Source organism: Mytilus galloprovincialis, chromosome 4, assembly GCF_965363235.1.
Source record: "Mytilus galloprovincialis chromosome 4, xbMytGall1.hap1.1, whole genome shotgun sequence".
In the NCBI taxonomy this organism is placed as follows: Eukaryota; Metazoa; Mollusca; class Bivalvia; order Mytilida; family Mytilidae; genus Mytilus; species Mytilus galloprovincialis.
This window is the reverse complement of record NC_134841.1, coordinates 74,426,420-74,445,953: the sequence shown is the minus strand read 5'-3', so window position 1 is coordinate 74,445,953 and position 19,534 is coordinate 74,426,420. Positions and strand designations below refer to the sequence as shown.

Here is a 19,534-nt window from a genome sequence, read left to right as displayed (position 1 = left end):
ACGGCGTATCAAACTATAAGCCTGGTACCTTTAATAACTGTTGAAGAAATAATCTGGCATTTTTTAATATTTCGTTACAGTTCCATATACAATTCAACAAGATGGCACTAGATTTATGCCTGTATTTGATACCAGTACAATAAATTTAACAGTAATACAAGGAAGAACAGCTTACCTGAATTGTACAGTCGACTACAGAGGGGAATACAAGGTCAAACATCAATATTTTTATAACTATTTATTGTATATGTTTGAAAAAAGATGAGTTTGTAAAACAGCAATTGTATTTAACATAGAGTTTAGTGTAAAGAAGAAAACATTTTTCATTGTGTATAAAAAACATGAGTATAGGGAAAACCTGAAAGTCGTTAACAACCAACACTACCTAAATCGTACTATATGTAATGCTATTCTTGTGTTAATATATAGACATGTGAAAGTTACCAAAGGGACATTCACACTCATGCTGATAATGCCATAGCTGAAAACAAAAACAAGACAAACCAACGCCAGTATTCAAAACGCAACATAAAAAAACCTCAAAATGAGATACACCAACCCAACCAAAATTTTCAATTCATTGAATACATTTTAAATACTTTTGATTGCATGCACAAATACTTTTTTATTGCTTACATATTGCACATTTCAAAAACATGGCTCCACCTCTGACGAACGAATGTTGCTTTAATGTTGTCATTTAAGCGGAATTTACTATATAAGGGGAAGGTATGACTAGCCATGAAACCTAGTTCAAACCACTATGATTTCTTAAAATGGCCTGTACCAAGTCAGGAATGTTTCCCGATTATAGTTGATGTATTTCCCTCGGTTTTGGTTTATGACCAGGATTTGTTTTTGCTGAATCGATTTATGACTATTGCAAAGCGGTATACTACTGTTGCCTTTATTTTTCTAAGTTTTAAATTTCAATTTTTTTTTGCATCCCGATTGATTTTATTAATAAAAATTATTGATTAAAATGCAGTATCAGTAATTCCGGTTTTGTTGTTTAAAAAGAAAAAAAAAATAGAGAAGGTATCTCGAGGAATTAACTTCATTAGTCTGTAAGAAAAACAGACAACAAAATAACAAAATGAAAAAGTAAAAAAAATAAATAAGTAGTCCAAAGGAAGTGCATCTTAGTCTCTTTTTTAATGACAGCCGTTGTTTTCTTCATCCTTGTGGTAAGACAAAATCACGTATTCCGTCAAATTAAAATGGTAAAGTTGAAATCATCCATTCGTAAATTTTACAGACGCCATCAATAGTTAGTTTACCATTATGGAATAACCGTTTCACAGATGATATCGGATATGTTCCTTAGGTCTAACTACAATCCACTTCCCGCTTCACCACGAATTTGATCGACTGAATTATACTATTTACCGGGTTTGTTTATAACATGAGCAACACTACGGGTGCCACAGGTGTAGTAGGATCTACTAACCCTTCCGGCGTATCTAAGATCACCCCCAGTTTTGGGTGGGATTCATGTTGCTTTAAAGTCTTTATTTTTCTATGTTGTGTCTTTGGTACTATTGTTTTATTTAGCCATGGCGTTGTCAGTTTATTTTCGATTAATGAGTTTGACTGTCCCACATGTATCTTTCGTCCCTCTTTTACATTTGTCACAAACATGGAAACGAGAACTGTATTAAGAACACGACAAACGATGGTTCTGAATTGCCCCAAAAGATACAATAATAATCGAAGATTTTATTCTTCCTGATTTTATATTTTGAAACAAAAATAACACTTAATGAATTTCCACACGTTGGAAGTGCTTTTTAGAATTTAAGCCAGAAGCAAATTAAAAGCCAAGGATTTAAAAATACCTGAAAACAAGAAGGTCTATATGTCACTTAAGACATCAAAAATAGCAAAAATTTTCTTATGTCAACTTTGGGAGTACAAGTCTTGACTTCTTATCAACGGACAATATAAGTTAGGTATGTTTGTGATATTGTCAGTAACGTATCACTTACTATTTAAATGCAAACAGGGTACATATAATGAATGCATGAAAAAAAAGTCAAATAGTAAGACACATACACCAAAATGGACAAAAGAAAATGAATTATCAAGCAATCTACAGTCAATACACCACTATACAGAAAACAAAAGATTTATCAACATGAACCCCTAAAACATTTAGACGCTTCGGATGGATATTAACAGTTCTAAACTAAAAAGACAAAACGAGCATCATATAATTTAAAGTGCCAAGCTTTATATCTTTTTACTACTTCTTGCTAACACTGAAAGACATAAGATAAATACACATCTACGCCATACGCAGCTGAAATTTTGGACGAAATTTTTTTCTCTCTTGTCACATAGACAAGATTGTGAAGAAAACAAATAAAGAAAGGAATTGAGCACAGTTACTTGTAGTGCATGCATAAATAATGATAAGGTCGAAAATAATTAATGAAACAACGATCTTCATAATTCCAATAGTATCTTTAATGAAGAGAGCTTTGACATTATACAAACCTGTCTACTGAGATAAAATATTTTACAGTCCTATTTGAAAGACCAGTAAATTAAATATATAACATAAAATTTCGAGAAAAAACAGAAAATGTTATTGTGACGTTTTTACAATGTGCTAGATGCAGTCGTGTTTCTGGCAAATCTTTTTATTACATCCAGTTTCTTACACTTGAACGTCAAACTGTGTCAGCTTTAGGCCATTCATGACTGACTTGGTAATATAAAGAACTAGCACATCATATAAGACATAATCATATTAACTAATATTTCCAATGGAAAAAATCGAAGTCTTTTGAATTATTTGTTTTTATTACCTTTTTGAAAGACACGACACTTGAGTGTAGTAACACTTAACGTATAATCAATTGTAATGGAAATTGACGTTTTATTTCATCAATGCCTAAATTTACGGGAATTGTAATGGGTGATTTTAATTAACGTCGATTAAATGTGTAAGTGACATCTGCAATCAACCAAAATTACATAGAAACGAAGGGTAAGATGGAGGTGTTATATTATTCTTACTTAGAAGGCATGTTTGTCTTCAAAAACAGACTTAACAAAAAGATTAAATCAATGTATAAATTCCCTTTATGGCATACATTAAGTTATATATAAATGTTAATTTGGTTAGGTTTTTTTATTAGGGTCCATGTAAAAAGATTTAACTGTGTAAAATTATGCATTATGTATTAGAGACAAAGAAATTCAATAGAGAAGATTAGTCATATCCTCAGGCATAAAGAAATCTGGTTTTGACTCTGATTGTTTCTTCCGAAATTAAATTTAGCGTTGTTTTCTAAGGTCACTGATGCTTCTTTTGTAGACGAAACGCGCGTCTGGCGCAAATCTAAAATTTCAATCCTGGTATCTCTGATGAGTTTTTTCAGTGATAGCTACTTCCTGATTTCTGTAACTGACAAGTGATTGGAATTTTATATTCTTATGTTGTTTTTTTTTTTTTTCATTTCAGGTAGCTTGGCTAAATCCAGAAAATAAGGTTTTAACTAATGTAGAAAAGCGAATTATTGATGACACTCGAGTAGCTTTACCTCGAAATAGTTTAAATGATTGGACTCTTTATATTAGAGAGATTCAGCATTACGATGAAGGAGTGTATTCTTGCTCAATTAATACAGATCCTGTTCAAACTAAGAAGGTTTATTTAAAGGTACTCGGTTAGTATCATTACCTTACATGCTTATAAAGGCAACAGTATTATACCGGTGTTCAAAACTTATAAATCAAATTTGGGTTAAAAACTAAAAACGAGGGAAACACACCAACTTAAAGAGGAAATCAAAGGAACAATAGGAACACCGAAACAAACGCCAACATACATGGAAACGAAATATTTGATAATAACTGCAATATTCCTGACAGATGGTGGATTTAACCTGGTTTAATGGCTAGCCCAACTTCCTGCTTACTAGTATATGACGATGTTAAAAAAAATATCGTTAAAATGACAACACTACGTGACAGAAATACAGCACAAACACACTCAAGAACATCCAACACTGAAAAACGCAAAAAATATATTATATAACTAGACACAACAAGTAAACCAAAATCTTCCATTACCGACACCACAGGACATCACAAATAGTGACAAACTTACGTAACGAAAATGCAATCTCGAACTTAATGTAATTATTTTCACAACGCAGTCCAAACAATTTGCATGTCAATGATGGTATTGAAAGGCTACTTTACTACAAACGATAAGACATAACATATTATCCAACAGAAACCATAACAGAAACACCAAAAACAAATACATGAATGTTGGATGAAAAAAATACCGACACACATCGTATAGCAATGCAAAATTCACACTCATTTTGTGATTTGGTTCACTGCTAAGGAAAATCGGTGTCACATATACGGATATGTGGTACCTTTGATAACTATTTACACCACTGGGTCGATGCCACTGCTGGTGGACGTTTCGTCCCCGAAGTTATCACCAGCCCAGTAGTCAGCACTTCGGTGTTGACATGAATATCAATTATGTGGTCATTTTTATAAATTTCATGTTTACAAAACATTAAATTTACCAAAAAACTAAGGATTTTATTATCCCAGGAATAGATTACCTTAGCCGTATTTGGCACAATTTTGTGGAATTTTGGACCCTCAATGCTCTTCAACTTCGTACTTGTTTGACTTTATAAATATTTTGATATGAGCGTCACTGATGAGTTTTATGTAGACGAAACTCGCGTCTGGCGTACTAAATTATAATCCTGGTACCTTTGATAACTATTGTTTAATTATGTTTAAATGATATGACTGAATGAGATTACTACAGGATTTTATCTAGAAATAAGCACATTCATGACGAGTGCTACTAGTGGAACAGGAATTACTCTTTTTCCGGAGCAGGGGATTTGATTGTTTTTTTTTGTTTTTTTTTTGGGAGGGGGGGGGGGAGGATTTGTGTTGATATATCATGGATTTTTCTGTTCAGTTTTTATTTTGCTAGTTTGCTGTCAGACTACTTTTTTGTGTTTTATTGTTCCTTGGAATTCAACACTTAATCAAACGACTGCTCCTACCTTTATCGTGGCATTATTGGAAGTCCATCTCCAAAATTGTTTCTTTTTTGAAGATTAAATATATACCACATGCAATTGGTCAATCATTCGTGTATACTCATGATAGGCTACAAACATAACATATATTCACCAATTTCATGTACGTTTGCCTTTGAATAGAATTAAAAGTTTCCCAATTGTTTTAGCAATTATGATGTCACTGAAACATGAGGGACATGTTTTGCAAAAGTCAGCAGTTTAAGTTAATCAGGTAAAGTCAATCGTTGTTAAGTCCATAAAGTTGATCTTGAGTATATATAAAAAGGAAAAAAGCGGAAACACAGCCTAAAGGCATCTTTGGGTATAAAATTTCGATTTATGAGACTATATTAAATTCAGACTTTTAATTTCTGTGTGATCAGTGATTTTCTTACCACTTTGAATAATGAAATGTATTATAAACATGCATTACAGTGCCAGCAAGGATCATTGATCATGGCACAAGTCATGATATGGAAGAGGAGGAAGGTAAGACAGTACAACTTATCTGTAATGCCACTGGTATTCCTACACCAACAGTGCAGTGGTTCAGACATATACCAAAGACTTCATACGAAAAAGCAACAAAAGAAGGTAAAGGTAAAAACCTTCAATTATGAGTCAATAATTGGGGCACTAAACATATTTCATTAAAATACATATATGTGACGATTTGAATTTTTGCCTTTGTTAATCATAGAAAAAATATGATTTTAAGTAGAATTTTTAGCATAAATAAGGAAACGGTATTGAAGTCAATGTTAACCGTTCGAAAAATCCGTAATACAATTTTAAAAAAAAGTACATATGTACCTCACGAATCCTCCGAATGGCAAAAAAACTCCTCAGTGGTGCTCTATTTCAAACTTGGGTCGGTATTTTCTTCTACCAACGCGAGACATCTAGATTATGAAAAAAATACTGGTTGAAATAAGTTTTATTGAATATTAACTTTCTAACTAATGAAAATAACATATAAAATATGCTGTATCTAAAGTGTTTTCTGGATTTACATTCACCTTGGGAACGCTCAAATTCAAATATTTGAATGAATTTTAAATTCTTCAATTTTATTTCAGCGGTGGTAGAGCCTGGTGAAATCCTATTGATACATAATATCTCCAGATATTGTGGTGGTACTTATGAATGTATCGCATTTAACGGAGTTGACAAAGCTGATTCACATCAAATAGAGGTCGAAGTGATTTGTAAGTATGATTTTAATCCTCTGCTGATTAAACGAATGAAACAGATAGAGAGAAAAGAAAATGCACATTGTAAACAAATATAGTTTACAGAAAATCATCAAAGCTACCAGACTAATAACTTTGTTTCCCAGACTCGCGTTTCGTCTGCAAAAGACTCAACAGCGACACACGAATCAAACCTGTACCCTTTTCGGGGGTGGCTTAACTTAAAGATGGTGTCTATGAGACGGATCAGATATAAGAATAAGATGACGATAATGTTTTTTGATTACTGAAAATTAAGACATACTCTGTTTATACTGATCATGCATCTAAAATTACAAATAGGGAATGATATTATATAATTTAATAAATCTTGAAAGAAACCTCTTATAATCTGTATTAGAAGATACTTTAGGTCCTCGAGGTTGTGTAAATATTTGTCATTTTGAAAACAAAATTTATGATGAAAAGTTAAAATAGTCACGTGACATTTAGGAGGCTTATACTTGCCTATTTAATGGTATGTTCCGTTCGTAAACATTGAAACATAACGTTTCAAAAAATTATATTCTGATTTCGAAACATCAATTTCTACATGTTTATTTCTCCAGGAATGAAAAGTTAAGAATATATTTTCCAGGAAGTTCAAATATTGCAGCAGTATTAATATCAAACTCATGGTCAAAACCGTCATGTCATAGTTAACGTAAATTAATCAGTCTAAAGCGGGTTTATGTGTAGACTATAAAACAAATATCAAGAAACGTTCTATCAAGAGGCCATTAGTATCAGCCACATTTTTTTTCTTTTCCGTTTTGGCCAAAATTATTTCTCCTGTCTTCTCATTTAAATCAAAATTAGAATTTAAAAAAATACTTGTTACTATAGAAATGAACATTTCTAAGACGACCAGGTTTATAATTTATCTATTATTTGAACATCGGTAAAAAGTAAAATCACAAAAATACCGAACTCCGAGGAAAATTCAAACGGAAGTCCCTTATCAAATGGCCAAATAAATAGCTCAAACACTAGAGGTTTAGTGCTATAGTCAACTAAATTGCTATTCCCGGTAGCTCCTTGTTTTAATTTTTAATGACGACATTCTTTACTTTTTAATGAATGAATCACATGATGAACACATGCGCACCATCTCAACTAAACGGGGTCAATTTAAAAGGATGTATATCGAATTATTGACTTGAAAGAACATATGTTCAAATGCCATATATGAAATTACGTTCTGCATTCATGATGCATTCCTACATCGACATTCTTACATACTTTTGATTTTTTAACCTTGTATGCTAACATTGCTGAAATTTTAAAATTATTTGTACAAACATTGAACGACAAAAATATGTGACGTATAAATTTTCTGACGTCAGACACGCGAAATTGTTTCTTTTGAAATTGTAACACGATGATGACTGCTGTACCCATGTTTTGACTATTTTATTTGATATGTCTGTTTAGTTCATGTAGCATTGTAAATATAACGGAATTTGATGAGACTGTCGTACACAGTGAGAGGTTTAGCGATGTAAAACCATTTTCTACATTTGAAAATGCCTGTACCAAGTCAGGAATATAACATTTGTTGTCCATTCGTTTTTGATGTGTTTTGTCATTTGATTTTGCCATGTGTTTAAGGACTTTCCGATTTGATTTTCCTCTGAGTTCTGTATTTTTGTGATTATACTTTTTAGAGGTCATCTCGATAGATATTTTAGCGTGAATTTAATTTTTACACATTAAACGAATGGATAACAACTGGATAAATGAAAAAGTCTGCAAGGAAAAGAGCACAGTTGTTTCCCATGGGAATGCCGGTTGTTTTTTTAAACATAACAAATATGGTATCAATAAAAATAATCAATCATCTTGATAATGTCAGATTGAAGGAATTTTTTGTTTGAATCAGAGTGACTTTTTACAAAGTACATTTTGTCCCTCCCCAGGACAAGATATTTGTATCTACGTTGGCCATTCTTTAAACTACTGTCGCCTTCTTTTATTACAATGAGTTCTATAGAGAATTGTATCTCATTTTTTTTATTACACTCAAATTAAACATCAATAAAAGTGTGAAATATCCTTCTGAAAACGTATTTATTTTTCGATGTTTAATGGCCGCTAAGGTGTTGAAAATTTCACTACTTCAAAAATCAAAATTAAACCAGGTGTAGATTTCTGTGTACTCGATTTAATGATCATCCATTTCAATATTTATGTTGCTGTTTTCTTCGTCTTTAATTACTCCTTCTAGAAAACCATAATATTTAAAAACAATTAAATGGAATTATTATGGAACTAGTATGATAGCACTTCTAAAAAGATATAAATTGTAACTAACTGATGGAAATACGAGGTTTGAATTAAAATTTATGGAGGAGATTAAGATTATTGGAGACAGTATGCATGATAATATGTTTTTACTACAACAAAGGAACCCTCAAAATCACAAATATTATTTCCTACCATTACAAACACATAAAAAATGACAATAAAGCAACAGCATATTTAGACTTGTAGATTTCGTACATTTCGCATGACTTGATATTTTATACGATATTCCCGTGCTTGCATTTCCTATCATGATTTTCTTGATAGATTGTTGCTGCTCACAAGGAAGCTATTAAACCAAGAGTTGGTTGACCGTTTCACAAATTATATCGGATATGTTCCTTACGTCGTAACTACAATCCCTTCACTTTCATGAATGTGATCTACCGAATAAAACTATTTACCGGATGTCAATTAAGTAACACGACGGGTGTCACATGTGGAGCAGGACCTGCTTACCCTTCCGGAGCACCTGAGAACCCTAGTTTTTGGTGGGGTTTGTGTTGCTTATTCATTAGTTTTCTATGTTGTGTCATGTGTACTATTGTTTGTCTGTTTGTCTTTTTCATTTTTAGTCATGGCGTTGTCAGTTTATTTGCGATTTATGAGTTTGGCTGTCCCTCTGGTATCTTTCGTCCCTCTTTTATAATGTCAAACTAAATACTGATTCTCGAACTGTTAAAGAAAATGTTACATGATATATAATGTAAAGGAAATGATTTTATATGTTATCGTATTTCACTAAAATTGATTTCAGTTCGTCCAGAAATTGAATTACCAAACCGAAGGTTTTCACAGTATCTCTACAAAGAAACAATACTACAGTGTATCGTTCGAGCCAATCCGATCCAGTTCTTAGAATGGCAACGGAATGGAATTCCGATAGAAAACAGCATGAAGTATCGAGTAGCCTTGAATGATGATTATTATGAAATATACACAAAAATTTTAGATCTAAATATTCATAGTATACAAAAAGAAGATTACGGAAATTATACATGTGTTGCTTCAAATAGTCTTGGGAAAGACAAAGAGACTATGCTTTTATATGGTAAGTACAGTAGCTTAAGTTTAATACAACACAATGAATGAATATTATTTTTAACTCTCATGACATACTCCTGATGTATTCAAACTTTTCATCAAATTATTACGCACAGTAATAAATAAAAATTGAAGACAACAGTTATTAAAGGTACCAGGGTTATAATTTAATACGCCAGACGCGCGTTTCGTCTATATAAGACTCATCAGTGACGCTCAGATCAAAATACTTATTAAAGTACAAAGTTGAATAGCATTGAGGACCCAAAATTCCAAAAAGTTGTGCCAAATACGGCCAAGATAATCTAGTCCTGGGATAAGAACATCTTTAGTTTTTTCGAAAACTTCAAAGTTTTGTAACAATTTTTTTTTATTAAAATGACCATATAATTGATATTCATGTCAACACCGAAGTGCTGACTACTGGGCTGGTGATACCCTCGGGGACGAAACGTCCACCAGAATAAATCAATCATTGTAAAAAAAAATCTCTCTGATTTGATCAGAAAGTTAAATCAGAAACATTCTGAACTCTGAGGAAAATTAAATTCTTTGAATTTTACATTATCAAGATGCTTGATTTTTATGATTGACAACATATTTGTTACGTTTCAACGAACAATCGGCATTCCAAATGGAACCAAATGTGTTCCTTTTCTTGGCTTGCGACTTATTCATTTATTTATCTGAGGCAGACTTCATTTAGGGGCTTCTTAAGAAAAGGAAAAAAAGAAGTTCGCATTATATGTTATGTTCCCATACTGCTATAAAGATGTTAATATTCTCGCACAAAATAATTTACTTTGGTGACTATGTTGAACGCATATATCCCCTTGAAATTGATATAAAGAATACAAAAGACAGTCAGATATGTCTCATATCTCGACTTACATCTAGAATTTTAAAATGAGGGTCAGTTGATAACAAAGCTTTACGGTAAAAGAGATGATTTAAGCGTCAAGTGACTTTAAATTTCTATTTCCCAATTGATACGATATTCCAGGGCTTGTATTTCCTATCATGATTTCCTTGGTACAGTGTTGATTCTCACAACAAAGCTATTATATCAAGAGTTTAAATAGGTGAAGTGGCAATCAATTTAATGAAAACAAATGCGGTTCACAAACAAAAACCAAGGCAAACACATCAACTATAAGAGGCAAACAACAGAAGAAAAAAAACACTAAACTGCTACAAAAAAACCGCAAACATACAAAGAATTGAACTATTTGGTAACAGCTACCATTTTCCTGACTTGGATCATGGCATTCTTATAAAAAAAAAGAGGGTTCAGTCTGGATTTATAGCTAGCCAGACCTCTCGATTATATGGAATATTTTAACACGACATTCATGTTCCAACTGTTGAAACCCTAATCCCGTTCGATTTCTCTCGAATGTGACCTACCGAATTAAACTTATTAACCGGTCTGTACTTAGATGAGCAATGTGCTGCTAAGTTTTCAGTTTTATATGTTTTACTCTTTTGCATCTTTCGCCTGCCCTTTATGAAACATAATCGAAGTTTCATCTCGGCGCGTCAAGCGAAATATGGAATTCATTATGAAGGATTCAGTGAATGGTCTAAAGAGTTGGTTAAAGCGTTTAGCATACGACAAAATGCCGCTATTTCTTTGGATATTGATCAACGAGTGTTGAACTTCCGTCGAGTGAATACAAAATGTAAGCTAGAACATACAATTTTGATATTTTGATTCTGTTATATTGGAATAATGCTAAATATGTATCATAACATTCTATTGTAGAAGCTGTAGAATTAACAAAGCCACCACCTTCAACAACCAAATTAATTCCAACAACCAAACGAACTAAGGATTTTCCTTCATACGAAGTCTTTGAAAATAAGAAACGACCCGAGAAACAGAAAAATGGACAGTCGACAAGAGGTAAATAATGTTGACAAAACGAAAATATGAAAACAAAAAATGAAAGCAAATATATATGAAAATTGACATCCTCATTAGCTATTGTTAATTATTGCCACTAGCACAGAATAACATGAATGGCAATATGTTCCAGCTGTCGTCGTTCGTTATTCCTCGCTCTTAACTTGCTGCAAGAACTCTGTCGGGTAACTCCGATTCAGTACACATGTGAAGCAGATACTTGCTATCATTTTAAAAAATAGTATATCCCGAATTGTTCTGTCTTTATTTTTTATTAGGGGATAACTATTAGTTGTTACCTTTGAAATTTAATATTCTCATAGGTATCTTTTACGACATCAGTGATGTTTTTCATTGCATTGCTGAATAATCTGTCCTCGACTTCATATGTTATTTTAACATAAAACTCCTACAAGTTTAATATAGTACGCCAATCATGCAATTCTTCTATAGAAGGTCACATAAGAACACATAAAGGATGAAAATAAGAAAAAACAAAGTTGATGATCATTGAAACTCCAAAAGTCGAAAACATTGTGACAGATCTGCATGGCCAATGCCATTTATGTATTAGGTAGAAAACTTGATACAAACTGAATGTTTGAAATAAAATCGTACAAAAATAAACTCATCAGATACCAGAATAAAAAAAACTTTGAATCCCAGATTTGCGTTTCATCTACAAAGGACTAATCAGTGACGCTCTAATTAAAAAAAAGGCCAAATATAGTACAAAGTTGAAGAGCATAATTAGTTTAGTTGATGAGAAAAATATACAAAATCGGAAGACTTTCTGAAGAAGTTAAAAAACGTCGATTTATTTTTCTGTAAAGATATAAGACGTTTTTTTATAACGTAAGCTAATATGTACATGCAGGAACTCGTCATGATCATAGATATAAAGATTACCAGACGTGCGTTTCGTGCACAAAAGACTGATCAGTATCGCTAGAATCAATAAAGTAAATAACGTAAAAAAGACAAAACAAAAAGTACGAAGTTGAAGATCATCGATCATCAAATTTCCGATAGGTTTATCAAGCTGAGGTATATTTGTAATTATATCCTTTTATTCATCTACAGGTAATTACAGACCAAGAAGTTTCGGACTGAAAGTATTCCCAGCTGCAGAACACATTTTATTATGTTTTATTCTGCTATGGTTCTGTGCGTTATAATAGTTTTAAAAAGTTGTAAAAATGTTATTTAACTTAATACACATGGCTTGCGTTTAAACCTGTTATTTTACAGACATGTACATATTTTATTCAACATGGGTGTAAATATGATATTTTACATGCGTGATAATAATGTTTTATTATAAGAGAATGATTGCATCTTTTAATATTTTTTCTACGTGATAGAGAAATTGAACAGTTATGTTGTTTACCTAAATACTTTTTATGTACTAGTGGTCAGTAAATTACTAATAGGCCACGATATCATCGATAAATATGGAGTGATCGTTGCTGAAATCGTATGAATGAAAAAGTGAATGAGATAAATTGAGCAAAAAGGATTACAATCTTCCATTCAGTAGTGTTGTCAAAGACACCATAGCAAAAAAAAAAGACAAACAACAGTATAAAAAGAAAATAGAGAGCACTAAAGACTGAGCAACACGAACCCCACAAAAATACCGGGGGTTATCACAGGGGCTAAATGCTTGACATGGGTAGAAAACAAGTGCCTATGGCTGAATGTACTGAATTGAGAAACTGGGACGCTGTTAGGATAATGACAGCTATCGCAGATTCTGTCTGTAAAACGTAAAAGAGAAAATGGACATTAAAACTTTACAAGTGTCATAGCATGACATTTTTTTCTTAGCAAGGTAGATTACTCATGTCGATAGAAGATAGCTGACATTAATGAATTTACACAATGCAAATGTAACATTTTGTTACAAAGTTATAAGGATACTGTTAATTGTCGTTATTTGTCAGATCAAATAAAGCAATTCCATCAATAAGTATTTCAAATAAAAATGAAATGTCAATTGTGTTGTGGTTATTGTGTCCAGAAACTTCAAACCCCATCAAATTGAAATCAAAGTTAAATCCAACTAGACTTTAACATTTAAAATCTAAGGTAAAACTTAATAATTCAATTCAGAAGAGCAATGAAAATGCGTATTACAACGCATGTTAGCTTGAGTAATTTTAATTCGCTTTTCAGGTGGATTGTAAAAAGTAATGCAGTAATGCAGTAAAAATAAAATAAGATTTAGAGTTCAGCGCTTTCTCTTATTTTTTTGATTGATCTCAAAATCTCATACACAAATCTATATGTGTTTTATTAATATATTTTCCTCCTGAATCTTTTAAAATAAGGTTTTTTTTTAGATTTTTAATTTCCTGTTGTCCAATGTTAATCTAAAGGATCAGAAATTTATCTTAGACGTTTTACCACCACTGTGTTACAAAAACTGATGGTGGTATTACAGTAGGACTTTTAGAATGACATGTTTGTCTGCATAATCCAGACTCATTAACTATTCAAATGTTCAAAAACTATGGTTTCGTGTCCCAAAGTCAAAGTTGGAAAAGGCCTTTTTTCTACCCCAGGAAAGGTTTACATGTGCTGTCGTTGATAAAACCTTTAATGTTTTAGGTTCTTAATACACTTCATCATAGTTCTGTATTTTGACCTTTTAAAGGGAATTTATCTGTCAATGATGTTCACCGTTTTGATAATAATCCTCATACTTTCTTAAATAACTTTCTATAACGTGTATGTACAAAAGAAACCATTTTAAACCATTAACAATGAATGGGCGATCTTTAATGTATCGGCATTTCTATCATATTTTACCATACGCCATCTAAATATCTATCGAGATGATCTCTAAAACAGATAGTAAGCATGTGCGATCGGATTTTTCTAGGTTCTGTTTTATTTCGTTTTCTAGGTTTATAGATATGTTATTCACAAGAATATTCTTTGTAGGCCGGATCAGTCAACTAAATTGCTATTCCTGGTAGGTCCTTGTTTCAATTTTCAATGTCGACATTCTTTTCTGTTTAATGAATGGATCAAATGATGAACACTTGCGCACTATCTCAACTAAACAGGGGTCAGTTTAAAAGGTTGTATGACGATGGCTTCAAATGAGTCGAATTATTGACTTGATAAAACATATGTTCAAATGCCATACATGAAATTATGTTCATCATTCATGATACTAAGCTACATCGAAGGCCTGAAGCACACACAACTGTAAAATGCTGTATATGATGAGATGAAGGTGTGTTCCTGTAGTATCTGTTTTTGTTTCACATGTGAGATTTATTATCCTATGATCTCTTCTCTCGCTTTTTGCATATAATTCATAATATTTTTAAGTAAGACCTAATTTCAAGGTTTTCTGATTTCATTGTCGAACGTTAGGTCTTATTTTGTTTGTGAGCGTCACCGAATCCAATATTTTAATAATGTATAGACCCTTTTCATGCGTCATGATGCTTTAATTGAAATCCCACGCAGGCATAAACGTTATGCAAGTCTGATGATTGTTTTTATCTCGCCATAATTGGTAATAAATTATTTTGGAATTATAAGTAATAAAGACTATTAAAGAAGCTTATTCAGTTTGTGGTGGGTGAATACATTTTTTGTTATTATTCAATAGCATTAAACTGCACGAAGCGGAGCTTACTATAGAATGCTGTGACGATAATATGTTTTCTCGAAAGATAGTTATTTGTAACAGATACTGTCATAAAGGTAGGCAAACGGAATCAAGAGTAAAAAGGACCAAAGACACAAACGCATGGGTTGCAAAGAATGTTTGAAATTCTTTAACAATGGGGAATTTCTATAATGAACTTTTCTATATACTAGTAATGTAATATGTGACAAATCTATAAGCAGCTCCATATTGGAAGGAACACAACATCAATAGATTACTTTGGATGATGATTTAAAACAAAACAAAAATGGTATCGTATTTTGAAAATTTTGGTGCAAATTGTTTTGTTCCCCTCAAAAAATGAATAACATTCCACGAACAATTCATTACAAATATATACAGATACACAACTCCAATATGTGTACAACCTATACGTGAATTTTCAAGGATCAGGAATGAAAACTGCGGGAGTAGAACTATTTGATTTCTAAGAAAAGTATTCGACCCCATTCCCTTTTCCAAACCACCACGCCCGAAATCACCATACAATATTCAGATTTTGTGTCCTGTGTAGAGAAAGGTATTATAGAGCTAATTCAGCCACAAAGTAATAATATTGGAAGAATACTTGCCAGTATTCCGTAAAAGGTCATTCTGATTAAATTTGGCAAAAGAAGTTATTATCTTTCCGTTATTCAATGAACTTTGTTCTGAAACAGAAAGTTCTCATTTTGGAAACAAAACTAAAGCGCTGTTCCTTTGCTATTTGTTTGTTTTTTGCTGTGTATGTATACTGTGTTTTTGTTTGTTTGTTTTTGATGTGTATGTACTGATTTTGTGTAATGGATGGATACTCATATCCTTCGTTTTTTAATAAAAATATATTCTGCATTTCTGCATTTTTTACAATTTTTGGACTTCTTTTACTTACGTCTCTTATTTCAAAACAATCAACCCATTGCACATAAAGTAATTAATCAATTGCTTTATTTCAAGAGGGACGTATAGTTAGCAAGCACAACGATAATATCGCAGGAGATCCTCAAATAATAATTCCAAAACAAAATATATAGTCTACATTGTACAAATCTACAAAAATAAAAATTGTAAAAAGGCGATACTCATCAGATGGATACAAATAGAAATACATCTAACAAAACAGAGTGGATGTAGTGGGGTACTTGTACATCCCAACAACTCACAGGTACTGACAGCTAGTGCAAAACCAAACACAGCTTATAAAAAAATCATGCATATAAGATAAAAATAAAATTGAGAATGGAAATGGGGAATGTGTCAAAGAGACAACAACCCGACCAAATAAAATACAACAGCAGAGGGTCACCAACAGGTCTTCAATGTAGCGAGAAATTCCCGCACCCGGAGGCGTCCTTCAGCTGGCCCCTGAACAAATATATACTAGTCCAGTGATAATGAACGCCATACTAATTTCCAAATTGTACACAAGAAACTAAAATTAAAAAAATACAAGACTAACAAAGGCCAGAGGCTGCTTCCTGACTTGGGACAGGCGCAAAAATGCGGCGGGGTTAAACATGTTTGTGAGATCTCTACCCTCCCCCTATACCTCTAACCAATGTACAAAAGTAAACGTATAACAATACGCACATTAAAATTCAGTTCGAGAGAAGTCCGAGTCTGATGTCAGAAGATGTAACCAAAGAAAATAAACAAAATGACAATAATACATAAATAACAACAGACTACTAGCAGTTAACTGACATGCCAGCTCCAGACTTCAATTAAACTGACTGAAAGATTATGATTTCATCATATGAACATCAGGCACAATCCTTCCCGTTAGGGGTTTAGTATCATACCATCATAACATATATGAGAAGAACATAACCCGTGTCATGCCAATAACTGTTTTTAGAATAAATGTGTTTAGTTCCGATGCAAAGACCTTATCAGTGACTCTTTATGCAATCTTTAATGACTTGACAACAGTATCGTAATAATATCCCTTCTTAATAAGTCTATTCAAAGGTTTTGTAAGTTTCTGAGGTGAATACTGACACCTTTGTGCTTTATAAAGAATATTTCCATAAAAAATTGGATGTGAAATACCTGAACGTATTAGAAATCTGCATGTTGAACTATATTTACGAATGATGTCTTTATACCGATGATAAAATTTAGTAAATGTTTTGACTAGTTTGTGATATCGAAAACCCTGGTGTAATAATTTTTCAGTAATACATAAATTTCTCTCGTTAAAATCTAAAACATTGTTACATACACGAGCGAATCGTACAAGTTGAGATACATAAACACCGTAAGATGGTGACAAGGGAACGTCACCATCTAAAAACGGATAATTAACGATAGGAAATGAAAAATCATCCCTTTTATCATAAATTTTAGTATTCAGCTTTCCATTAGTGATATAGATATCAAGATCGAGAAAAGGGCAGTGGTCATTGTTAGTATTAGCTTTATTTAAAGTAAGTTCAACAGGATAAATTTCATTAATATACATACTGAAGTCGTCATTATTGAGAGCCAAAATATCATCCAAATATCTAAAAGTATTATTAAATTTGTTTATCAGATGTTGTTTCGATGGGTCTTTGCTTATTTTTGTCATAAATTGTAACCAGAGATATATGTCTCTGTTGTAACTCATAACAATACAACAATTATTTTTAAATGCCAAGAGAAATATCTGTCAATTATTGTCACTGAATTTGGCGTTAGTTTGTATTATTATATTATAGTTATCGTTGTCCGTCCGTCTGTCGTACCGTCGGTCTGTCGTCAGCAACTCATAAACTCTTTGACAGATTTGCATGAAACTTTGATGAATTGTTCATATCTAATGACTTGAGCTCCTTTTGATTTTTAAAATTTTAGAATTTGCTTTCCCGAGTTATGGGGTTTTGTTCATTAAAAACGGGGGATTTTCTAGTTTTCGAACGATAACTCAAAAGTGCTTTAAGCAGTATTCATGAAACTTTGGTGACATTATAAATCAACTTACTGATACTTTATTTCGCGTTTAGGCTCGTTTAGCCCGTTCTAGTCAGCTTAGTAAAGTTAAAGAAGAAATATCTAAGTTTTACGTATATGCGGCGTAATGTATTCGCATTATTTTTCTTCTTGCGAAAGTCGCGAAAATCAATTGCACGCGAAAAACCCGGTGTTGGTCTTGTTTGACCTAGCTTCAATAGTTTTCACGATATCTGATATCGATAGATTTTACTAATATTTTAGGTCCATTTTTGACATACAGATCATCACAAGTTTCAGCAAAAATACATCTTTGACTTTGAGCGTTCCTCGTGAAGGTAAATTCAGAAAAGCGCATGAAATTCCAATATAATTAAAATTACTTGCATGGAGTCAAAGATCTATATTTCGATTAGGTTAAACAATTATAAAAATGTTAAATCATTCGTAAAAAGGAGAGAAGACATCAAGGGCAATCGGAACTGGAAGGTCGATGAAAAACAGACAACGAAATGACATAAAGAAAAAGACGAAAGTAATCCACAACAATACTTAGAAAAATTAACATTGAACAACAAAAGCACAAACAAATAAAAACCTGGACGAACATAGGTGCTCTGGAAGTAAAAACAGTCCCTGCTTCACTAGTGGAAAAATTGGATATTCATGGAGAATATTTACATAACACTGCGACAGACTTTCCCTGTTTGAATGGTTTTACACTAGTCATTTTTGGGCCCTTTATAGCTTGCTGTTCGGTGAGAGCCAAGGCTCCGTTTTGAAGGCCGTGCTTTAACCTATGATGGTTTACTCTTACAAATTGTGACTTGGATGCTACTCATACAACATCTTTCTTATATCTATAAACATAAACACAAAGAAATTTTAAACGACGTATATAAACGATTATCGAATGATCATAGGAATACCCGTTATAGCAGTTGAAGAAATAAAATCAAAGGAAAGTGAAAAGATATCAAATTAAACAAACTTAAAATAAAATAAACCTTAGGATTTATCAATAACCAAAATTTAATTGTTGTACAAAATGTATTGATGCCACTACATGTAAATGTTAAAAGTGAAGACACAAACTGACGAACAGATAAATGAAACTACGTTCTAGTCAGATAAAGTGTTATCAATGCATCAACTGTCACGTCCGTATATAAGAGCACAGAGTTGTACTACCTCATGATTTGTATTGCACTAGCAGTGGCATCGAAGTATTTACTTCTATGGGAATTCGATGTAAAATAATTAAGCGACATATCATTCACTCATGTTATCAATTGTGCTCGAAGTAATAATAAAATGAAAAAAAAAAAAATGAATTGCAATAAATCAGAAAAAGATTTTCCAAACC

The 19,534-nt window shown here is 32.4% G+C and overlaps 1 protein-coding gene across 2 annotated transcripts in view; it reads left to right on the top strand.

Moving 5' to 3' along the window:
• The window catches only part of LOC143072938 (opioid-binding protein/cell adhesion molecule homolog), a 32,708-nt gene extending 19,196 nt beyond the window's left edge, over window positions 1-13,512 (top strand). The window contains exons 2-8 of one of the 2 annotated variants that reach the window (XM_076248111.1): window positions 81-211; window positions 3,473-3,677; window positions 5,514-5,678; window positions 6,158-6,286; window positions 9,372-9,665; window positions 11,424-11,564; window positions 12,648-13,512. In XM_076248111.1, the coding sequence (XP_076104226.1) occupies window positions 81-211; window positions 3,473-3,677; window positions 5,514-5,678; window positions 6,158-6,286; window positions 9,372-9,665; window positions 11,424-11,564; window positions 12,648-12,742 (1,160 nt within the window). In that variant the 3' untranslated portion in view covers window positions 12,743-13,512. The remainder of the gene's footprint in view (window positions 1-80; window positions 212-3,472; window positions 3,678-5,513; window positions 5,679-6,157; window positions 6,287-9,371; window positions 9,666-11,423; window positions 11,565-12,647) is intronic. The other variant, XM_076248112.1, reaches the window with a different exon arrangement.
• The last annotated feature ends 6,022 nt before the right edge of the window (window positions 13,513-19,534 follow it).